The sequence below is a fragment of the Lissotriton vulgaris genome, chromosome 3_1, assembly GCF_964263255.1.
Source record: "Lissotriton vulgaris chromosome 3_1, aLisVul1.2, whole genome shotgun sequence".
In the NCBI taxonomy this organism is placed as follows: Eukaryota; Metazoa; Chordata; class Amphibia; order Caudata; family Salamandridae; genus Lissotriton; species Lissotriton vulgaris.
The window spans coordinates 2,131,792,089-2,131,817,645 of record NC_141689.1 but is presented as its reverse complement, the minus strand read 5'-3'; the positions used below and the strand labels follow the sequence as shown (position 1 = coordinate 2,131,817,645).

Below are 25,557 nucleotides of genomic sequence, written 5' to 3'. Positions count from 1 at the left end.
GTTCTTCCTCAGAGACAGTAAGACTACACTTAGATGGAGAGCAGGATCAAATATTTACCATATAGGTACCTCAACTCCTGAATAGTCCTCCCCTTGAAGTTAAAGTAATCCAAATTGACATTCATGTCGCAAAAGGAGCAAAAAGTTTCTGTTTCAGAAGTAATTTTATTCTTGGCAGAGTAGCACAAATCAGGCTGTTTTTCTATTGCACTTCCTTATTTTCTTTCCTATTTTCTTATGCTATCCTTTTCATATCACGTGGAGACCATTCAATGTGGGGAGAGTGCCTTATAAATGAAGCAACTATTCACATTTTAACTGAGGGAGCGCTTCTGTGGCAAAAGAAGGCAGTCTGGGAAATAGGGTGCTACTCTCTTTCTCTGTTACAGCAGGATCATGTAGGCATAGTTCCTGAAGAATAGACTGCCTGAAGGCGCTTTCATTACACGTACGCACCACTAGCATGACACCACTACTTACCTAATGGGCCAGAAACAGAATAAGAAATGTATTGTAAGGGTCAGGCAGAGGGACAGACAAGCGAGGGGGAGGGCTTAAATTGAAGTTGAAATTGAAGATGCTCTTAATTACTCATTGGAAAAACCAAAGGTGGTGATGGGCGGAGCGATGACAATACAAACAATCACCCCAGTCAACTGATCTGGGTTTAATCCATCACCGTTCTTTAGCTCACTCCGCCACCCCAGTTCAGACATGGCCATATGCAAATCAGTCTGACCCTGTGCCTCATGGGAACAGTCCAGCCCGAACTGCCTAGCCATGTCTTCCCTGGACCGGAATTAAGCTTTTGTATCACTTTGTTCGCCCTAAGTTGGCAGGGTATGCTCAGACGTGAGTCCCTTGCTCACTTGGCCACTGGATTCAAGATAGCCTGGCTGATGAGGATTATGAATCCGAAACCGGTCCCAGGATGCTTGTTTCCGGTCCAGGGAAGACATGGCTTGGCAGTTCGGGCTGGACTGTTCCCATGAGGCACAGGGTCAGACTGATTTGCATATGGCCATGTCTGAACTGGGGTGGCTGAGTGAGCTAAAGAATGGTGATGGATTAAACCCAGACAGTTGACTGGGGGTGAGTGTATGATTTGCTCAAACGCTCCGTCCATCATCCCCTTTTGTATCGCTTTGTTCGCCCTAAGTTGGCAGGGTATGCTCAGACGTGAGTCCCTTGCTCACTTGGCCACTGGATTCAAGATAGCCTGGCTGATGAGGATTATGAATCCGAAACCGGTCCCAGGATGCTTGTTTCCGGTCCAGGGAAGACATGGCTTGGCAGTTCGGGCTGGACTGTTCCCATGAGGCACAGGGTCAGACTGATTTGCATATGGCCATGTCTCAACTGGGGTGGCTGAGTGAGCTAAAGAATGGTGATGGATTAAACCCAGATCAGTTGACTAGGGGTGAGTGTTTGATTTGCTCAAACGTTCCGTCCATCATCCCCTTTTGTATCGCTTTGTTCGCCCTAAGTTGGCAGGGTATGCTCAGACGTGAGTCCCTTGCTCACTTGGCCACTGGATTCAAGATAGCCTGGCTGATGAGGATTATGAATCCGAAACCGGTCCCAGGATGCTTGTTTCCGGTCCAGGGAAGACATGGCTTGGCAGTTCGGGCTGGACTGTTCCCATGAGGCACAAGCTCAGACTGATTTGCATATGGCCATGTCTGAACTGGGGTGGCTGAGTGAGCTAAAGAACGGTGATGGATCAAACCCAGATCAGTTGACGGGGGTGAGTGCTTGATTTGCTCAAACGCTCCGTCCATCATCCCCTTTTGTCTCGCTGTGTTCGCCCTAAGTTAGCAGGGTATGCTCAGACGTGAGTCCCTTGCTCACTTGGCCACTGGATTCAAGATAGCCTGGCTGATGAGGATTATGAATCCGAAACCGGGCCCAGGATGCTTGTTTCCGGTCCAGGAAAGACATGGCTTGGCAGTTCGGGCTGGACTGTTCCCATGAGGCACAGGGTCAGACTGATTTGCATATGGGCATGTCTGAACTGGGGTGGCTGAGTGAGCTAAAGTATAGTGATGGATTAAACCCAGATCAGTTGACTGGGGGTGAGTGTTTGATTTGCTCAAATGCTCCGTCCATCATCCCCTTTTGTATCGCTTTGTTCGCCCTAAGTTGGCAGGGTATGCTCAGACGTGAGTCCCTTGCTCTCTTGTCCACTGGATTCAAGATAGCCTGGCTGATGAAGATTATGAATCCGAAACCGGTCCCAGGATGCTTGTTTCCGGTCCAGGGAAGACATGGCTTGACAGTTCGGGCTGGACTGTTCCCATGAGGCTCAGGGTCAGACTGATTTGCATATGGCCATGTCTGAACTGGGGTGGCTGAGTGAGCTAAAGAATAGTGATGGATTAAACCCAGATCAGTTGACTAGGGGTGAGTGTTTGATTTGCTCAAACGCTCCGTCCATCATCCCCTTTTGTATTGCTTAATTAATCATTTACATAAGGGACGTGAAACATTTTTATTAACTATTTCTTGGGGTGGAAGGACCCCACCTTGGCAGGGAGATGGGGAACTGCAGCTTAAATACACCAAACCAATTTGAAAATTCAAAGAAAGGTACCAGGAAAAAGCCGGTATAAGCCACCACTTTTTCAGGCAAATCCCCAAACAGCGGCTTACGTGTGCAGTTCATTCTGGTAGGCCTCACTGAGTTTGTGTATCAGACTCAAGCTAGGATAAGAGAAAGAAAGAAGTATATACCACTACCTACATGCATATTCACACATCACACTGGCCCCAGAAAACACAGTAATTACACCGTAGATTCTGGAGGAACAATTCTATGGTTTACCAGGGGTCACTATCGGAAAGCTCTTACACATGTGAGGGTTAACCAGACAAAGCTTCAATCTTCAAGAATACTTATCAGGCCTTACACATAACTTGCTGCCAATGCATCCCTCTTCTGTAGACAGGCTCTGCTGAAATGCTGCATCCGCTTTTGCCGAGGGTCACAGCTTTGCATGGCACTTTGAAATCCGCAGGCAAGGTTTGTTTGCTTTACTGACAGCCTCTTGCAAATCGTACTGTTTGTATGGTAGCGATTACAATCAGTCGGCGCCTAAACAGATCGGCTCATTAATTTGGAAAAGTCTCTTCTTGTTCTTGTGTTTTATTTCACACGCGAAGACAAAGCATTCACTATATGAACTGCTTGTTGTTGTCCGGATACTAGCAACGCATGAGTGTTCTGAAACATCATTCTAACCACATATGCGTTTCTGCCACGGATGGCTTTTAATGAACTCACAGGGAATAAAACGATCCATAAAAAAATGTATAAAATCAGTATGGCAAAATCTGAAAAGCTTTCAGATCGTAGGTTTTCAGTAAAACTTCTGGAGCGCAGGATGGTGGAAAATCTTCAGTCCAGAAGTCTCCATTTTCATTGGCAGCTTTTCTTGGAAAGAAATGTACACCTTTGAGAGCACTAGCAAACATGCAGATCCCAAAACTCAGTAGGTGGATAATGTTGTTAACATGGTGGTCTCCCCAACGGGGGCAAGCAAGGCCCTTTCATTTCTAAAGAGCAGTCAGGAGTTGACTTTAACACGGTGCGACGAAAAAACACAGAGAAAACTTACCAGCTGCTGAAATACACTGCAGGCCAACAAAAGAACAGGCGGCCTCATGGGTTAAACAACAGAATTATTTCCATGTCAGCTCCTGTCTTAAAAAGTTCCATAACGTTTTATAGGTGAACCTAGCTCTTGCCGAGTTAACCCGTCCAATGCACAAGGCAAGGCATGTCTCACAGTGACGTATTGAGCTTTACAGTTGTTTTAATCACTTGCAACCGCAGTGAGTCTATAAACACAGAAAGCTTAATCACCTTCAGTTGACCTTTCCGTTAGGCCAGTGAAGTGTCAATAAACACCAGGAGCTCGCATTCCACGGCCCTTGTGAGTCGGAGTGGGCACACCAGAGGCTGAAATAGTCACAACAAGCACTGGCAAACCCAATTAGTCACACCTTTAAAAGGTTAACACCGACCTAATGGCTTAGTCAATTTTTTTTCCTTTACCATTCTTGTAAGGAAATGCCTCTTTTTGCATTCTCATCCTCAAAGTTTTGGACTGATAACGCTGCTGGTTTTTTGTTTGACTCAGAGTGCCCTGAAGGCTGCTAACCAAACCACAATGCCAGTGTTCTAACCCATTATAAATTGTTTGTGGAACTGGTTATCCCCAATTGGCAATAGCTTACTTATCTGTAAGTCCCTAGCACAGATTGTGCCACCCTGTGTGTGACAAGCTACAAAATGGCTCACAACCTGCCACTGCAGCCTGGAAGAGCAGTTTTAAAACTGCTAGTGCGACTTTGCCATTTAAAGCAATGGCCAAGTGCCCACTCCCCTTAACAATGTATATGAGTCTCCCCTAAAGACGGCCTATGGAGCCGTAAGGTAGACTGCTATATATTACATATGTAGCACATATACTTTTAATATGTCCTAACTGCAAAACTTCCAAGTTGTTTTTGCTGTGGAAAAGTTAGTAGCCCTATTGCCTAACACAGAGTTACCGAATGACCTCTCAGCCCGGCTCACTTCTGAATGAGACTACTAAAATGGGTATTTCAATGTATCAAATTAATTGTGGGATTAACCAGACTTAATGCACAAATCTAATTCAATGTCACTTTTAGAAAGTTGCCACACTGTTGCCCAGTTATCCAGTGGCCTTGCATGGTTGCTGGCCACCAAACAGCCTTCTGCTTGCCTGGCAAGTAGTGTAAATGTCTCTTAGGCTCAGAAACAAAAGAAGCCTGCTACAGAGGGAGTTGCTACCTCCCCTTTGCAGGAAGCCACCAGGGTGTTGGCCCAAAAGGTGAGCTTCTGGAGGTAGCCGCTTTTGGTGGACAAATGGGAATCCCACCGATGTAGGGCAGTCCCTTCGTTCAGGTACACAGGCCGGCGGCAGGAACAGTGAGGGGAAACCAGTAACCAACCAGGTTTTATTGTGGACGTGGCTGAATCGGAGCCTTGCTACAATCCAAACACCGATTTAGTATGGCACCAAAAAGAAAAAGAAGCAGATTTATCAAATCCAATGGATAAGCAGGTGTTTTAGAAAATTCCACACCCTTGCAATCCCCACCTTCATTTCTACTTCTAAAAGGCTCACCTTTGGTGTTCCAAAGAGCTTGACAATATCACTAAGCTTCTAATATGTTGTTGGCACAGTTGCTCTTCTCATCTGATCATATGGCTTTCACTGTATATGCCAAAGTTACACAGGTGCCTCTAGTTAGATGGTAAGGTAATAGGATGCAACCACCAACAGTGTATGTTGCAGCTATGGGGATGGATGGGCAGCACATGGCTTTAACCAGACACAGATCCAACAGAAATGATGCTGACTGGAAGTAGTTTGAATCTCCCTGGCCACCCATTTTCACCTCCGGATCTGGGATAATGAACAGTTCCTGTTAAGGTTGCAAGCAACTTGGGGGTCATCCTGATATTCATCCACAGGTCGCAGGTATAGCATCTTCATGCTATTATAAGCTTCCACGTCTCAGTAAAATTCTTCTTTGGTTTATGCAGTCTGGCTTAATTTCAGTATTCATGAGCCAGGCAGGTTCTCTTCAGGACAATTCCAAGTCACTGTTTGTTGGCCTTCTAAGATGTATGGTGCATCGGTGGCAAGTGACCCAGAGTGTGGTTGGCAATCTCTCTTCTACGGCATGTTTTGTACACTCATCTCTCTTGTTCCGAGTCCTTGGGTCACTGGAGGTGCATGGGTATCTTTTAAAATGAAATTTAAAGTGCATCTCATCATGTTCAGTCACTCTCCCATTTTATGAAAGAAATTATTCTAAGATGTGTGCCGAGGTGTACCCTTCTTTCAACTGAGTCTTCTCAATTTGTCATCCCAAGATTCAACCCAATACATATGGATGGTTGAGGTTTCTAGGTGCTAGCCCCCAGCCTTGTGGAATTATATCCCTATCAACATTTTAAATAATGATGGAACATTTTGCTCAAGATTTATTTTTGGGGTTTTGGATGTGTGTGGTAGGCTTGACACCAAGAAACGTGTCTGGATGTGCATATGCTCTAGAACTGTAGTTCTTAACCTGTAGTCTGGAGCCCTCATTGGGTCCATGAAGCCTACTCAGGCTGTCCGCGACTGCTTTGAAATAAAAAAAAAAGTATTTCAAAAGTAATAGATTAATAAAATGCAGACAAATAAAGAAGCAAAATGTAAAATCGAAAAATTTAAGACGTTTTGTAAATTTGAAATTGAAAGCTATAAATTAAGTTAGTATTTCGTGGGAGAAGTGCATCAAATAAAATTTACTATTGACAATGAGTGGCCTCAATTTAGTTTATAAAGGGTCCAATCTTCCTATTAAAATAAATTTAAAAAAAATGTTTAATTTGCTGGTGAATTTAAGAAAATATTTCATAATTTGTGTACTTATATAAAGAGTGCTTGTTTCCTACAATTTGTGTATTGTTTTGCAGTTCAAATCATCAAAAATGTGCAGGCCGGGATCCCGTGCTTCTGATGAGAAAGAACTCAGTGGGGGTCCACAGAAGTCAAAGGGTTAAGAACCTGCTCTAGAATAGATATTAAATGACCTGGGTAGTGGTACTTTACCCCACATATTGTTTATCAAACACGCCTGCCTCACTAAAACTGCAGTGGGGAAGACGGTCTATTGATTATGATGTCACCGCAACAATATGGGAGACATGCATTAACAAGAATTGGAAATGCAATAGGTCTCGCATTTGTCAGTTTTGGAGCTATTGGTATTGTAAAAGACAATTCGTTTTACTTATGCAACAGATATGCCCTTGTCACCTTAATAAAATAAAGAACTCCGTTGTGTATGTTTTTATGTAGTATTAACATAGTTATAATGAAAAGAAAAACATAGAGAAATGTCCTTTTCGTAATAAAACACTAACCAATCCTGAATGCCACAGTTTTAAGTAATTAAAATTACTACCTGGCATAAAACACAGCTTATAAAAACTTGACATTTTACAACATATGTTGTTTTGTTTCACTTATTGAATATGTTTTTGTTGTTTGTATATAGTGCTGATATGCCAAGACATCTTCTTCAAAGCACGTACATAGAACAAGTAGCAACAAATACAAAGTAGACAAAGATAAAACCAAGGAGGACAACCAAGTATAACAACAAGTTCAGGTGTGTAACGGACCCATTTTGTTTGTTTTGTTGTGTTTTCAGCTCCTCAATGTTTCATATGTTTAGAAGTAGTTATTGTCACAAATATTGTTCTCAGTAAAGCGTTCTCTCCCACTGTCTGTGCCTTTTATGTGCTATTAACACGTTGACCGTGGCACGAATCCTGCCGCTGTGCTGCCATTCTAATCAGTGGGCGGGGTTCGGACGGCCCCCGACCATCCTCAGCAGACGCCCACCATCACGGGGGGCGGGCGGATGCTGTCCGCAGCAGCGAAGGGGTTAAAGAAGCATTAAAAATGCAATAGGTCTCGCCTTTCATTAAGTTAAAGCCATTTGCTTTGCTATAAAATACCATTAGCAAAGCAAATGGCTTTAACTTAATTAAAGGCGAGACCTGTTGCATTTTCAATGCTTGTTATTGGTGCCCTGAATAGGCTTCCTGACTTTCTCGACTCTTTAAAAAATATACTAGATTTTATCCCGAATTAAAATGTGAATGGAAGTTATTTTACTTGTAAGTCGCGTGCACATTTGCAGGTATTGAGGTGTAGACTTTATGAATCAGTGAAAAAAGGACATTTTAAAAGGGGCCGCCTTGCTTGGTGTGTTTAAAGAGGGCGGGTTTTCAACAAGTAATGTTCTGCCTTCAGTACCACAAGTGTAAAGGGTCTGAGAAACGAGAGGTGGGTTTGAACTGCAGCCTTGGGTGCGCCGCTGTAGAAATGCTGCCCATTCTCTCATACCCAGGGGCGTGGCTGCTGTTGGTGCAGTGGCACTGGGGCCCAAAGGCCCGCGGAGCCCTGTGCAACCTGGTCATGGATGTGTACTTTACTGCCCCAACAGCAGTCAGAGGGGCCGGGGCCTTGCTTGCACCACGGCATCCTTGACCCAGCCTTTCAAGGAACAGGCGCCCGACAATGCAGACCCCGACTGTCAGACAGCAAACAGGCTGAAGGGTCCGGCCCAGCCCTTCTGGCCCGGCCTCCGTGGCTGAAGGAGGTGATGACGTTCAGACTGGCCTAAGGGCCTGCCTGACAGGTCAGTGTGGACCACTTCATGGCCTGCTGGGCCGGGTTTTACTGTTGATTCACCTGCTCTTACCACACACATTGCCTGCTGCAACCTCACACCTATGCCCTCCCCCATATCTTGCAAAACCCTCACACAGCCTCGTCACGAGTACGGAACACACGACTGACACTTTTTAGCCTCTAATTCACTAAGGAGGACTTTTATTTCGCTGCCAGGCCTGTTTCTGTCCCCGTCCCACCATGGGAGTGTTTGATGTGCTTCTGGCCCCTGGTGTGAGGTGCGGTGTGGTGTGGTTGTCTGTGCGGAGGCGGCGAGGGAGCGCTCTCTTTTGTGCACTGAGGTAGGTGTATGTCGGTGAAGTCCTGTGAGAGGCGAGGGGCCAGCCTGCGTGAGCCGTGTGTGTGTCACATGTATGTGGTAATCTGCTTTCACTATTAGTGACCACGTGTGTGCGGGAGCGTTTGAGGCGTCGCTGTCTCACTGAAGTGTGCGCGTTAAAACGAGGGCTGTGTGGAGCAGAGAGGAGTGTGGCAATGCGTTGTGTGTGTAAACGACGTGTGTCAGTGAGGGTGTGTGTTTATCGTGACCGGTGTGTCTGGAGTGATTGTGAGGTGCGTGTGCATCGCTGCGGCATCTGGAGGCATGCTCTTGTGCCTGCCAGTGTATGTGAATGGAAGTTATTTTACTTGTAAGTCACATGCACATTTGCAGGTATTGAGGTGTAACTTTATGAATGAGTGAAACAAGCGGTGTCTCCTCGTTCTCCATCTATTACTCTGGCAGTCTTTGAAATTGACCTGTTTATGTAAATAGCTTCCTAACTATAATCCCTAAGAGGAACTAAGGAAGGAGGAACGAAGGAAGGAGGGTTGGAGATAGACAGGGCATTGAGAGGCAGTGACCTAGAGGGGAGTGAGTCGGGGGAGAGACTGACAGGGAGAGGAAGGGCTGAAAGAAGAGAGGGCAAGGGGATAGAATTAGATGAAAGACACAGGAGAAGGGTGTGAAAGTGCTGGGGAGGGAGGGCGAATTATGCAGCTTTTATGACTAATGAAGGCGTTGCGGTGGCGCCAGTAATACGCCTGCTCCCGATCAGAAAGTGAGAATTATCACAGCATGAGGCCCCAAAGTGATAATTATCACAGCATGCCGAGAGGCGCCCCATGCTGCTGGAGCACTCAACTGCGCATTAATTATAGTTGAGTGCTCCAGCAGCCTGGGGCGCCTGTTGACATGCTGTGATAGTGGGGTCTCATGCTGTGATAATTGTTACTTGCGGTGCACAAGCTGTTCCACTGTGAAGCGCGTTCACAGACCTGAATCGGCTCGTGCCCATACTACAATCGGCTCGTGCACAGGTCTGTCTCCAGGTCTGTCTCCCTTGGAGGCAAACACGGTGACTATAAGTCTCGTTGGCGGCAGCGCTTCGTGCTGCAAAGCCAGCGAGACCTAAAAAGCGGCCAAATAAATATAGTTGCACAGAGAGACTCACGCAAATGTGTAGGCACAGAAACACGCATACACAGACATGCCCACATTCAGGAACACAGTCAGCTGAAGCCTCATACACAGCAGTAGAATTCGTTCCAATGGTAAGCAAATTCTAGAAAAGTAGTGGAACCATGTCGCTGTTTTGGTATCCATAGAGTTAAGTATGCGAGACCATCCTCAGAACTATTTGCATTAGTGGAAGCTGAGGTACACTAAGATATTTCATCTCGAGAAATGGACCAGCCTCAATTATTTAACACTGGTTGAATATGCCCAACCGTGGAAGAGTCCCAGATTGTGTTTTGGACAGCCATCAGCTCTAGTATGGGGTGGAAGCACCTGCACTAGTCGCCACCCGTGAATTTGGTTACTGATTTTGCCTACTACCTGATCATCACAGGGAAAGGAATGGTACTGCGATAAGCCTAGGTTTTACGGCTAAAAGTCCATGTATCGAGGGCGAATTCATTACACTTCGGCTGGCAGCGACATGCTGCACACACACACCAGCTGGCAGGGACATACCAGTACTGGTATGTCTGGATTTATAACGTAGCGCCGACGATGCATCCTCGATTTCCACGTGACTGCACATGACATTAAAATGTGTAGGCGTTTGTAAAGCAAACAAATCTATTGGCACCAACTGGCATTTAAATAATACCCTTTATTATGATCCTACTCAATGGCATAATAGTTAATGCGAGCCATTGTTTATTTTTTCTACGATGCCATGGGCTGAAATATACACATGTTATAAGCCAAAACAGGTTTGGGGTGTAAGGATACCTTTGCATTTTGGCGCAGAAAGGGGAGTCGATTTAGCCAATGGAGAGGTTTTTTTTTTCAGAGGAGAGGGGAGGTGGTGTCAGAGTGTGCTCGTATTCTGCACCCTTCAGCCTTAGTCCTGTGAGTGTGACCGGAGGGCCAGTGGGTGGAGGCGGTACCTCTCACATTATTGTGCCGTTAAAGCTAGGGAGTTACCAACGTCTCGCAAACAGGTGTATGGTGCCCATGACAGAACGCCAAGTGACGGTGAAGTGCAATAATGTTAAAAAAAAATGGGCTACAGGCGGACGTAGTCTTTAAGGGTGGGGGAGATAAAGATAACTCCATAACAAACACCCCTCCCCTCTTAAAGCGGCCACGTCGCTCCTTTTATAGGACAGTTTGAGAACTGGGTTTTCGTAAAACAACAATGCATTATGGGTGTGGTAGCTGGTTTGCTTTAATGGGCAAATCTTAAAGAATAGCTCTGCTTTGAAGCCGAAAAGCCCAGAAGCTGCGTTCTTGATAACCTGCAGCGAGATGTCCACCTTTGCTGCATAATTCAAGATTGTATAACTAAATTATAATTATGAGTGCTGTATATAAAAACGGCAGATTTTATAGGTGCAGCAGTTACTGCTTTTTTAGTGCTATAACAAGCGTTAACGTCACCCACATCCGATGTAGGTCAGGCAAAGTCAGAACATTTATGCTCTAAGCATCTCACCACCAGCTTGAGCAGGTATGGCTAATCAGTCACTCATCCAGGCCCCACAATAGCTAGCACTTCTGTGCTGTCTCTCAGGCCCTGGCCGCTGGCGCTTGCTCTAGACTCAGTGACTTAAGTAGCTTCGTCTGAACTAGAGTGTGACCTACGGGGAGTAGTGGTGGTTTTGCTTGTCACCGACTGCTACGTGTCCTCAGAGGAGGTAGGCTACAGCTAAACAAGAGGCTACGATGTCCCTCTCTCAGGGAGCGATCCAGGAAGATGTCTCCTGCCCTCAAATAAATAGATAGTACTGACAGTAAGTAACTCAACGCAGAATGGGAGTTACCACGTTTTGTATTTCACTTCAAACTCAAAATAACAAATATATTTCACATTGCAGCGCGTGGAGCCTTACATCAGATCAAATCTACAATCCAAGCCCGATAGTAGAGGGACGTACCATTGAACGTTGTGTTTTACACGTCGATGTCGCAAAAATAAACATTTCGTACCTGAGACCCCAAAGCGCTCCCTTCAGAGAGCTGGATAAGCGGGACCCCTTAATCGGAGAAATGTAGAGAGCAGGACACATTTATCCCCAACAACAGAGAACATTTTGCAGGTACTCCTTACAAAAACCCCCACTGCCCGAACACAACCCTGAACCGGGACCCAAAGTGGGAGGAGAAGGCATGCTGACTCCCGCGGGAAGAAGGCTCTTACTTCGGTCTTCGGGTTATACTGCAGGCCAGAGTTGAAGGACTTCATCCCCACAGTGTGGTTGAGGGGGTTGGGCGGGACAAGCGCGGCCAAGGCGGACCGTATTGAAGGACTTTATCCCCACCGCGTGGTTGAGGCGGTTGGGCGGAATAAGCGCGCCTGAGGTGGACTGCATCGAAGGACTTCATCCCCACCGTGTGGTTGAAGGGTTTGGCCGGGACAAGAGCGGCCGAGGCAGACCACATCAAAGAACTTCATCCCCACCGTGAGGTTGAGGGGGTTGGGCAGGACAAGCGCGGCCGAGGCAGACCGCATCGAAGGACTACATCCCCACTACTGGCGATATGTAGATAGCAGGACACATTGATCCCCAACAACAGAGAACAATTTACAGGTACTCCTTACAAAACCCCCACTGCCCGAACACGACCTTGTACTGGGACCCATAGCGGGAGGAGAAGGCACGTTAACTACAGCGGGAAGAAGGCTGTCACGGACCACGCTTAAAGAAACAAGCGCAGCCAAAGTGGACCGCGTTCAAAATGAAAATAAAAGAGTGCTTAGGGACTTTTAAAGGAGAGCGTGTAAAGCCGCAAGAAAACAATCCAGTCCAGGTGGGCTGGGCCAAAAAGGGGTCAGGGCGGTAACAAAAAAACCCTGATCCAGAATCAGAAGCGAGCGTTTAAATGATGACGCTAGCCAATAATAAAGATGGGCGGGGCTTCAAGCCCACTACGAAAATCTCCTCTACCCCAATATGTCTCGCAGAGCGAGGAGCGCGTCCAGCGCTAGGTCTGCGAGACCTAAAAAACAGGAACGAATAACATTATATGGGTCCAAATCAAGTCAAAAAAGTAAATCGGCTCATACTAATGTACTCATATATGTTTTTGTCTTGTTAGTCTGTTCATTATAAGGAGAAGAATTAGGTTGGGATATATCGCTGGCCTGTGTGAAAAAATTGTCAACATCCTATTCCATTTTATAACAAGTCAAAAGGTGAAGCTCTTGAGATAGGGAGAGCATTATTCAGATGAACAACACAATTAAAAATCTAATTTCACTGAAACTCTTGTCTAGAGGTGACCACAATTGGCAAAAGAAAAGTATCTTAAATAATATTGTCTTTCCCAACAAAAATCGTCTTAATCTAATGTACTGTTGTTCTGAATTTGATCTTCAAATGCAACAATTTACAGAAACATGAGTTATGAATGCTTATCAGAGGTTGTTGCTACGCATTAAAATTACGATGTTCCAAGAAATATATTTCGAATTTGTGAGTACTTATTAATGCAGAATCGGAAATTTGTAATATGTGGGATTTATGGATCTGCTACATGGTAATACGGGTTGCCCTGTAATACGACCTCCATCATTTTATTATTTCCGCGCATTTTACTATTTGTAATACTTATTCAATAAAACATGATAAAATGATTATGTGTAAAATATAATTTCATATTTCATATTTGAAACCAGCGGGACATCAATTTTCTCAAATTCACTATGTTAATTTTTTTTGTGGACATACTGCTTGCTCATGCCCGTGTTGCAAGAATTTTTAAAACAGTTGCATTTGCCATATTTTTCCTTCGAGTTCGAAGTATTTGTGTTCTGGACAGTGGTCTTCAGATGAGGCAAAAAGTGCAATACAAAATGAACGGAATAAATTACGTGACTGAAGAAAGGGGAAAAAGGCCACATTACCTGATCTGATTCCGCCATCTGCTGGACGTCTCAGTACATTTTATTTTACAAACATGCACGGATTTGCAGCACATAATTTACAAATGAAAAAAACGTTGAAAGATCAGTTTAGAGCATTTTTGCAGACGGGTCACCCGGGGTCATTTGCAGATGTAGCATTTAGACTGTTGGACTTTTCATTAAAGTGCGCAGAAGCAAAAAATCCGTCGTTGACGTAATGTTCAACTTGAGAGTTCCATAGCGGCCAACTGTACCCCTCAGGTCACCTCGGCGCTTGGAGCTTTTTCAGGGAATACCAAAACGTTTCGTTCAAAGCGAATCCTGAAGGAAAAATTTATCTCCGCTTTGGGGGCCATATCAGACAAACATTGGCAAAGCTAAAATATCTGTGTTTAATGTGACAACGAACGCAAAAATAGATATGGAGAAATTATGTTTCCACGAAACAGCAATTTGAGGACAGGCCGCCCATGTTCGCTAGCATAGATGGGGGAAATCTTTTTTTTTTTATTCCACAGACAGCAAATCAACTCAAATTTTGAGAAAAAAAAAGAAATGCAGACAGGATGTTCTTCTGCGCAAAAATGTCTTGCTCTACACAGTAAGCAGTACACAGAAGGGTGAATTCTTGCGTTGTACATCACAGTCATTTGCCAAACATAGATTTACCTTAATAGTGCTTGCATTTACTGTTCTCCCTGGCAGTGCATCAACCAGGTTCCCCAGAGCAGTGGAGCCTGTGCATGGTACCTGTCTGTAAGGAGGACGCTGCAGGCAGGGGCTATACATGCTTCCAAGTCATGGGTCCAGGGCCAGGCAATGTATTTACCTTTATTCAATTATCATTAAGGTAAATACATTGCCCGACCCTTTACAGTTCTCCTAAAATCAACTGCGTGGGGTTTACTCCGCGGGTGGATAAGTCGGGGCAAAGTTTGCATGTTTTAAGATTTTTCTCGATCCATCTCTTACATTTCTTCATCTACATACTGTAAGGGCTGCGTCCCAAAACACGATAAAAGCACTCGGTTGTCCTGATGCTCGACATAGAAATAGTTCTTAGGTAAGAATAAAAATAAAGACAACACTCTTCCAACTACGCACCCTACAAGGCCCAGCATGCTGCCCATGCAGGAAAGAAAGAGTTATGATTGCTACCAGAACTTGTCAGATTGCTGATTTGCGCGGCAATCTTAGAGCCAAAGCTTGTATGATCAGTCGAACGCGATGCAGAAATCTGCTCCCTTAGACCCAAAATGGAGATCTGTGTGAAGTGAATGTTTCCAGCCTGCCCTTCTGAGTAGAGTATCGGAGACCGAGAACCTTCTTGGAAACGGCAGGATAACACGTGAAAGGTAAACATGAAGAAAGTGGAGACACTGCAAACCCCGAGTGTTTGAGTTGCAGGTGAAACCTATGATTTCCACCCGATTCTAACCAGTTTGCCATTATGTCTTCAGCGCTGTAGGGTTGTGGCTGACTGGGTTGGAGATTTCCGGTCACAGTGTTAGAATAGTTCACTGAATGCTTCTTCAGAGTGATCCTTAATAACTAGCTGTAAAAGCGAGTGTTTTCGAAAACATATATGCAATTGCACTGTAAAATGTGTACTTTTTAGCTGGGAGGAGGAATCTGTGAATGTGGACAAAAAACACAGGAATGTCAATTGTTCATTAGAACTTCAAGATGTTATTTATATACAGAAACTGCAGCCAGCCTAGTCGCACCCTGTCGGCATCAGCAACTGGCCAAGCTCCTTCAACAATTCAACCCATAACTTTCTCGCCCAGAATCCGAAAGGAAGGACTGCATGAGGAAGGTCTGCAGCAAGGCACAGACACAAGCTCAGCAACATACCACACAAACCTCTAAATATCCCTGGGGCAAGTCGAGTTTGTTACTACGCTAGGTCTGATTCACGGTAGCTATTTAAACCCTAACATTTTAAAAATGTACTCATGGCCACTACCTTCGAGTGTGGACACGTTAACCATGGTAGTACCTCTGGTTATCTCCCCCACCCCGAATATCACAGCACAGCCTAATACCTCCAGCCTAAAGATTTTGGCTAGGTTTGTTCTATACAAATACCACATCACAAAATGACCTACATACGTACATAGACATCTGGATAGAGCAGGCCTGACACAGCTAGCTATCTCCTCTAATTACCTGATTGTAGTACAATATTTCACTCATCTACTCCCGCGGTGGCTTCAGTCTCTTGACAGAATATCCATGCAATACACATTCTTTGCAATGTCTCCTGCAGTGTGAACAACCCAAACCAAGATTGGATTAGCAACGTAGCACACTACCTGGAACATCAAAAGTGTTCCTACATGGCGATTGGGTGTTTAAAGTCAACTAATATCCTTCATAGAGACTATAAATGTGAGTTCTCTTTCTCGAATGGCCTTAGAATGCACAGGAGCACAAAGTTGGCACACGCCCATATTGTGATTTCTCACCTGGGACAACAAAAGTTCTTTGAATCTGGGCCTGTAAATGGCACTTAGTTTACAAAAAAAGCGGTGGGTTGGAAAGCTACCACAAGTGATTGCCAGTGGTTAGGTTTATTGCAAGCATCCTTCTATCACCCTTTGTGTGTTTGATGACCACGGGTAGGCCCATGCAAGGGCGCCATTCTCGCTGTACCAATGAAACCAAGCTACACTCGACTGAAGAGCCCCAATCAGGACAAAACCGGCCTTCAGTTGCTTGTGTTCCGGTTCAGAAAGGTCTTGGGTTCGTCCTGTTCCAATTTCTATTGGAGCAGGGTCAGGAAAGATTTGCATATGGCTGGGTCTAATCTGAGGTGGCATTGTGGGAAAAGGAACGATGTGTTGGAATGCTACCCGGAGTGACTGCCAGTGGTTAGACTTATTGCAAGTATCCTCCCATCTCCATTTGTGTGTTTGAAGTAAACAACATTGGATAATCAGTGTTCATCACAAGTTTTAAAGTATGAGGACCATTCAGGGAATATATCCCAGGCAAATAATTTCCTTCACAGAAAATACAGCGAAAACAAATCAGAAAGCTCAGTGATTCCTGTTCCCACGTCTTTGTGGTGCAAGAAAACGAGAAGTAATGTCGTCAGCTTCCCTGGCACCTCATGTAGAGACACATTAAGTCACTTTTGTTTGAGTGTCACAGATCTGCAGTCTCACTTAGTGCAAATGCTTGGTGGAGGCTGAAGGGAGTCACTGACACAAAATGTTCGAGATTCAGTCTGATGGTTGGGCAGAGGTCCACATAAAGAATTACATAAGAAGTCAAAAAAGAAAAGGTATCCACCAGAACAGGTGGTAACTGTATGATAGCCATGCTCTGCCAGAGACTAAGACTTAGTCGAGAAATACCGCTGGTTTATAAAATACACCATAAACATCAACCACTCACTTTTTCGATCATCTCATAACTTTCTTCAAGTTTAAGTGCGCGGTTTTGAACTCCAGTGGAGGCTCGCTGGAAGAGTTTCAACCACTCTTCATATGCAGTATCTGATATTTCAGCAACTGCAAAACACAGAGTTCTTAAACCTAAAAGTCAGAAAAATAAAAAGATCAAAAATATAAACGATGCTGTTTAATTTAAACATGGAGTTCGTTTTATATGACGATGGGCTACTGGTCACACAATTCACAACTAATAGCAGCATGATTTAGAGAACTTACATGAGGGTAACAGGAAAGAGCATGCCCTTTAAATATAGAACATATCATAAGCGTCAGTTATGCTAATAACTGTATAAGCACCAGACTAATGAGTAGCTTTGTTCAAGGCAAAATCAAAGACTTATGCACAGTACAAACAAATATCCTGGGCCAGGCGCTACCTGTCTTTGTCCAATTGGAGGCCCAATTGGACAAAGACAGGTAGCACAGACAATTGTGGAGAACCTGCCTCCTGGAATGACTTGAATGGAGTAGCCAAATATGATCAAGGAAGAGGGGAGGAGGCTGAGTGATTCGCACCTCATCCTTCTTTGTTTCATTTGTGAGTCAGTGGGGAAAAGAGATGGGGGTACAATAGTGACATAGGGGTTCAAACAAAAACAGTAGGGTGGCAATAGGCCTGGCCTTTAGGACCTATTGAAACATGTGTTGTTGCAGCGAAGAAGAATGAAATGTAAAAAAAAAGTCATTTTGCAAAAGTACGTCAGAGGAAGACTTCAAGTTCATGTAATTCAGAAGAAACAATTAACTCGCGATATTGAAAGATCTAAAATAGTGATTTCATTCAAAACACATAAGTGGAAACTAGAAAGAGTGCATAAGTGGAGATAAAAGTAGCAGCAGAATTGGGGTTTTCTATATCAATCAATTGGGAAGCGACAAAAAAGGTAGCAAGGAACAAAATCAGGTTATTACCCTCTCATGTAGCGACCTTAGCCTACAACAACAAAGAGGTTGTATGTCAGATTCATGCACACCATTACCACGCATGCTTTTATAACACGACCATGAAAAGCAAATGTCTTTACCACGCATGCCTTTATAACACAAGCATGAAAAGCAAATGTCTTTAAAACGCATGTCTTAAATATACATATACCTTACCACACATGCCATTACAAGGTTACAGGAACGTTATAGTTAGCCTGACATTTCACTCGTATAAAACCATCGAAATTCAGCAGCAACAGTTACCTGAGCTAACTATAACTTACTCCCCCACAATGTACTGCTTATGACCTCACATATTAAATCACTCATGACATGGTCAGTGACATCACTGATGACATCTTCAATGACATCACTGATGACATCAAGGGAGTGTGTTTTCTAAAAATGTAGGAGTGTTAAACATATGTACTAAGCTACCACAAAAGTTTAATTATTATACTAGTTGTACTACCAATGAGTGATACAACTTTCAAAATGTAATATGTGAGTGGCTGTGTGTATCCATGTGTGAGTGGGTGTCTGAGGGGCTATATATGTGTGGGTGAGTGAGTGGCTGTATTGGTAGTGAGTGGGTGAGCCAGTGGGTGGGTGAGTGTGTGTAAGTGACTGTATGGATGAGTGAGTGGGTGTCTGAATGGCTGTATGGATGAGTGGGTGTGTAAGTGTGCTGTATGGGTGAGTGACTCTTTGAGTGGGAGTTTGGTTAAGTGAGTTGGTGTGTAAGTGGCTGTATTTGAAAGTATGTGTCTTTCTGAATCGCTGTATGGGTGAGTGAGCAGATGCATGAGCACATGTATGGATGTGTGAATGGTATGTAAGTGATTATGTGGGTGTGCCAGTGAGTGTGAGAGTGAGTGGCTGTGTTAAAGAGGCTGAATGGAAGAGTGTGTGAGAGGGTGAATAGGTGAATAAGTGGGTGTGTAGTAGCTGTATGGGTGAGTGACTAGTATGAGTAGCTGTATGGGCGAGTGAGTGGGTGTGTGAGTGGCTATATGCATGAAGTAATCAGTGATGTCATTTTAGATGTCAACAGTGATGTCACTGACCATGTAATGAGTGATGTAATAAGTGAGGTCATAAGCAGTGCATTGCGGGGACGTAAGTTATAGTTTGCTCCGAAAACTATAACTGCTGAATTTCTATGGTTTTGTACTAGTGAAATTTGAGCTTAACTATAACAATCCTGTAACCTTTGTTTTTTTCAGTGAATGTTTAAGGTTTTTAAATTCTATTTCCAAACTATAACGTCCCTGTAGCCTTTGATTTTTTCAGTAAATTTCTATGGCTTTTAAACTAGTAGTCTTGTTTGCAGAGTGATGGAGAAAGTGGACTGGACCTCGGAACAGCTCTCACGAATCCCGCTGTGTGGGACTTAATGGAGGTAACAGGAGGTGTTCTTGGCCATCCAAGGATCCCCAGCATCCAAGAGGACTTTATCCTCCAACCAGTAGTGCGCCTGGGTGAACGTTTGTAAAGTGGTGGAGAAAGGAGGTGGGACCTTCAACCAGCTCTCAGCAATTCTGCAGTGTGGGACTTACCGTAGATAACAGGAGGAGTACTTGGCCCCAAAGGGCCATCAGCATCCAAGGGGACTCCATCCCCCAACCAGTAGTGTGACAGGAGGCCCCTTGCCCCTTTACAGAGTGGTTGAGAAATGAAGCAGGGCCTCCACGAGGTCTCAGCAATCCCGCTGTGGGGGACTTACTTGTGGCAACAATAGAGTTGCTTGTCCCCCAACAACCCTCAGCAGTCAAGGGAACTTCATCCCCCAACTAGTAGTGCACCAGGGTGTCTTTGCAGAGTGGTGAGAAAGGGGGTGAGGCCTCCAACGAGGTCTCAGCAGTCCCACAGTGTGGGACTAATAGGTGGCAACAATAGGGGTTTTGGGCGCCCAACAACCCTCAGCAGCCAAGGGGAATTCATTAGGGGTCGCCGAGCAATACGCCGCCAGCTTCAGTAACTCAGCGAAGTGAAACTCTGCGAGCACCACCCAGGCCTACAGAAAACAAGCAGCACTCACTCAGGCACTCATGCACCTACTCACAGAACAACTCAGACACTCTCACAGCCACTCACAGACCCACTTCCAGATGAACTCAAATGCATATACCCCTTTCACAGACGCAGTCAGACACTCATACACCCACTTACCAAATCACTCATACTCTCACCCACTCACAGATCTACTCAGAAACTCCTGCATCAACTCACAGTCCCTCTGAGACTCACACACCCACTCACAGACCCACAGACACTAAAATACTCAATAACAGCCCACTCCTACTCTCTCACACCTATTTACAAACCTACTCAGACACTCATGCACCCACTAAGACACTCATGCACTCACTCAATGTCAAAGGTTACAGTAAGGAAATTAAATTTTAAAAACCTAACACATTCACTTATAAAACCAAAGGCTACAGGAATATTATAATTAGGAAATAGAAATAAAAAAATGTGCAAAACCACTGGAAAAAACAAAGGTTACAGGGACATCATAGTTACGAAATAGAATAAAAATTACTTTAGAAATTCACTGAAAAAAACAAAGGTTACAGAAACATTAGAGTTAGGAAATAGAATTAATAATACCTTAAAAATTCACGAAAATAACAAAGGTTACAGAGGCATTAAAGTTAGGCTCAGATTTCACTTGTACAAAACCAGTGACAATCAGCAGTTATAGTTACCTGAGCTAACTATAACTTACGTACCCACAATGTACTAATTATTACTTTTGACCTCATATTACATCACTCATGACATGGTTATTGACATCACTGATATAATCACTGATGACATCTCAAATGACATCACTGATGACATCATCCACAGAGCCACTCATGCACCTACCTATACCCCTATGCAGCCTCTCATATGCCCACTCACACACCCACACAAATACCCATTCACAGACCCATACAAGTACTTACATAACCACTCACTTATCCATAGAGCCACTCAAACACCAATTCACTCATAGAGCCTTATCATACAACCAGTCCCTCACCCATACAGCCACTGACACAGCCACACACTCACCTTTACAGCCTCTGACACACGCAGTTATTCACCTATACAGACACTCATATACCCACTCACTCTCTCACCCATACAGCCTCTCAACAGAGCCACTCACTCACCTATACAAACACTCACACACCCACACAACCACTTACATACCCATTCACACATCCATACAACCTCTCACACAGGCACCCACTCACCCATACAGCCAACCCCACAGACATGTACTCTTCCATACAACCACTCACACCAACTCACTTAACCAAACACTCACTCAAACAGCCACTCACTCCCCCAACCAGCCACTTACACTCCAAATCACTCACTCATACAATTCAGACACCCACTCACTCACCCATAGTAATTGAGACACACACTCACCAACCCACACCATCACTGGCTGTTAGAAATGGGGGTTTCTAGTTGACAGAGGTTTGTACCTTTGTCCAAGTAGGGACCCTTCTTCCTAGTCAGGGTAAGGGAAATACACTTCTAAAATAACCCGTTCACCCCCTTGGTAGCTTGGCACGAGCAGACAAGCTTATCTCAGAGGCAGTGTGTAAAGCATTTGTGCATGCATACAGTAACACAGTGAAAACACTACAAATGGACACCACAACACTTTCTAAAAATAAGCACAATGTTATCTAAACCAACAAGACCAAAAATGACAAAAATCCAATTTATAATACTGTCAAAATAGTTACTGTGCAAAATAACCTTTAGATTGTAGAAATAACATGAAAACACAGTTCCTCCGACTCTGTAGCTCCATTCGGGGCTACCGCGATACTAAACACGACAGAGTCTAACTATTCCAGCTAACCGAGTCGGTACGGGTCAGCTAAAGCGTAGATAGACTTGGAGACAGTACTTTTCTTGTTGAAGCCAACACGCGGATGTGTTGCACTAGAGTTTCCTTCAGGAATTTTTAATGGCTTTATATTCTGTGACTTACTTCGCTGTTGTTTTGTGATTTGACTCTCACGGATACACCGGTTCAAGCACCACCTCCTCTGCGCCCAGTGAAAGTACCAAACTTTTGGTCACCTTTCTGTACTAAAGGAAGGAGTCTACATGGGCCAGCAGCGAGACCGCTTCTAATGATGAAACCTTCACTTCTTTACTGGCATTTCGTTGCACTTTAATTGTGGTCACTTTTATTGCACAATATCTGCCACTCAGCCAGGGGAATTATTTAAAGTTATGTTGTGCAGGTTCCCCCGAGGCTCCTGGGCACCGTAGAGTTACTTTGTGCAGTGGTCATAATTTCTACACCCCCAGTAGCTTGTAGTTCAAAATTCTGAAATACTAACTGCAAAACAATCACATTGCTCATATAAATGACGAGCTATTTGGATTAGGTTCTTGTCCAGGCATTCAGAAAAATAGTACGTAAACTCCTGGTATGGTGTGTGAGTGAAACGTTTCCTTGCTGGAACAATTATCTAATAGTTCATCGCACCATATACAGCAGTATCTGCAACTTACCTTCAGTAGCAAACTGTTCTAAATGTTTTAAAGTTATTTCTTTATATTTAGAACTTTCAGCCAGACGTTCATAAATTACTGTGTCCTGAAAAACAAACCGAAAAACATATAATTATATACATTTCCTTTTGATGTCATATTCAATATCAATATCTACCCAAATTAGATATTATGTTTAATAGGGCTGCCAATGTGATAAACACGTCACTTACTTCCCAAAATATCAGGATTACAGCGGTGTTTCACTTTCAATTTAGGAGACACATTTGAACAACGGGAGACCTTGATGTACAGTTTATTACATTTTACACTAGGGTGAAAGGACCCTCTACAGTATTTGTCTTGTAAATATCTACTTAATCACTTTGGTAAGAACATTTACTTCTACTAGCCTTATCAGTATAAAGCTTTACAGGGTGACGCAGTTCATGCAATAATTCCAAATAACCTTTACAATTTTTTTCTTACTGTATGACTTTAATGTGAACAACTGAAGATATGACATTTCTTTTATAGTATAATGTACAACTGGAAGAAATGTAGGTTCTCTTTAACTTAAATGTGTACCTTAAAACACATTTTCTTTGTGGTAATCTCAAACCTTTCATAGATTTGACTCTTTTCAATGTTTTAACCACTGAATACATTGTGTTTGAAATATACATTTACAACTATTTTATAAGATTACATGTTCTCTGTAATTAATATGAAACAAATCAGTGGACTATTGATGAGTCTGGGCAAGAATATTTTTTGACTACTGAAATTAAGCTGAAATAACAGTGGCTTATCAAGATGGTGTACAAGATGTAGTTCTGAACTAATCTTATCAGTCAAGTTAAAAATAGCTAACAACAACACTTCAGGCCAACAGGCCATCTACGAGATTTCAAAACTGAGAAGCGGAAGACAGCGTGGATGGGATTGGAACCATTGTTTCATTAGTTCTGAGCTAGACCTCTCTTAAACATGCTCTTTCATAGACTTAGTAGAGAATCGGCTCTGGATGATTCCAAATTCGCCAATATACAAGAGGGAGTGCAAGGGCAACCAACATAACTATAGGAGTTCAGATACATGCCAGAGTTATGGGTATCGACAAGACACACTTTAACTTGCAATCAACCCACATGGAAAAAAATTATGTAGTAAAAGGTTATCTGGCTTGGATGGGGCCACTACTGATTCCAGAGAACCTTGCAATAGAGAAAAACTGAACATCTGTGAATCCCTTTTAAATAAGGTTGGATAGTATTTGAAACATGGGATGGAACACCCAGTAAGAAGGATAATAATTAGGTATGAGGAGTGGTATTGTGGATAGCTGCCATCTTTGAGGTCCCGCGTTAGATTCATTCAGGCTGTAGGAATCTGGATCTTACCAAAGGGGTACTGCAAATCATTAAGACAAGTGCGCTAAGCCCAAGCTAAGGAACTGCTGATGAGTTGCAACGATTGAAAGCTTTCCAAATGCTAGGTCCATTGTAATATCATGTAAGACAGTAGCAGTGCATATCTGCCACCATGCCTATGCTGTGCTATCAGTTTTAGTAGTTTTTCATGCACTGAAATGGAAAGATTACGAGCATGTTCCAATTTTCTGTGCTCAGGAGCAGTGGGCCTATGAGTGAAATAAACACAATCATGCTTTTAGAGAAGATCATTAAGGATGAGCAAATGAACAAGAAGTTGGGCTGTCTCAATTCATGGATTTATGCCATGCGTTCTCCTTTTTAGGTTTTGCCTAGCGATGCGCACGAAGTGCGCATTCGCTAAAAAACCTTATGAGTTAGAGTGTGGAACAGGGACCCGCCCCACTCTCCCATTGGCTAGCTCCATAAATGGAGGCTAGCCATTGGGAGACAGCTCTGTCCGTCAATCCCGGACCAGATTCGGGGGCGTTCCCGAGAATTTTTCGCTTTTGGCGACGTCACGCTACGTCAGCCAAAAGCCCTCGGGAACGCCCCCGAATCTGGTCCGGCATGGAGCCGGCACCCTCCTTCCTGCTCGGGGCCGGGGAGTTTCGTGAAAAACACTCCGAGCGCTTCATAGCGCTTTTCTGCCCTAGCGAGTGTTCACCTCGCTTTTTTGTAATTAAATTGTCCCCTGGCAGGCGCCCAGGGACCTTGCCGCTATTGTTTATTTTCACCTCGAGGGAGCCCACCCCTCGGTGAATTCACTCCCCGCCTGCAGTAGCTGAGACGGGCCGCCGCGCTGCCCGCGACGACCCAGAAGCTGAGGGGGCGACCCGGAAGTCCCGCCCCCGCAGGGCGGACAAGGAGAAGCAGCTGCACCCACCGGCAGGGCTCCCTGGTGGAAGAGGAGCCCTGCCGCCGCCCGTGAGAGCACCCGGCCCCAAGAAGCGGGACCGGGTGAGGAAGAGCTGCAGCTAAGTCCCGCCCCCCCAGCGCGGACAAGGAGAAGCAGCTGCACCCACCGGCAGGGCTCCATGGTGGAAGAGGAGCCCCGCCGCCGCCCGTGAGAGCACCCGGCCCCAAGAAGCGGGACCGGGCGAGGAAGAGCTGCAGCGTCCAAGTACCGGTGAGTGCGGCCGCAGAGAAGGGAGGGGCGCCGGGACACGTCCATTACCCGGAACTCGCTACCTGGACGCGCAGACCGGATGGGTCTTCTGACCTTCTGACTCAGGTAAGAGCCATCCCGTCCACCCGATGCTGACCGCAGTAGCCCCTTATTATCTCTCTCTGACCTCATTCTTATTTTCCCTCCCAGGTCGCCTCGAATAGTTCTGGACGCACCCGTCCAGTACAGTACTCCCACCTTTGGCACGGGATGCCCTGGTCGTTTACTGTACTTTTTACCATGTGGCCGACTTTGTATCCAGTAGTCGCCACCACGGTAAGACCCCCTGCCACTGTCAGTCATCACGCCGCTCGCACTCTCATCCTCTGATAATCACCCCGTACTTTTTTTCTTTTCTTTAGTCTTCCGAAGAGCACCTGGACATCCACAGAGCGCAGCAGGTGAAACGTG

At 44.6% G+C, this 25,557-nt stretch overlaps 1 protein-coding gene across 1 annotated transcript in view; it reads right to left on the bottom strand.

Moving 5' to 3' along the window:
* The window catches only part of ATP8A1 (ATPase phospholipid transporting 8A1), a 780,070-nt gene that overhangs the window by 262,735 nt on the left and 491,778 nt on the right, over window positions 1-25,557 (bottom strand). Inside the window, exons 21-22 of the mRNA XM_086963885.1 lie at window positions 22,567-22,651; window positions 17,039-17,178 (exon numbers count right to left, since the gene is read on the bottom strand). Of these exons, the coding sequence (XP_086820011.1) occupies window positions 17,039-17,178; window positions 22,567-22,651 (225 nt within the window). The remainder of the gene's footprint in view (window positions 1-17,038; window positions 17,179-22,566; window positions 22,652-25,557) is intronic.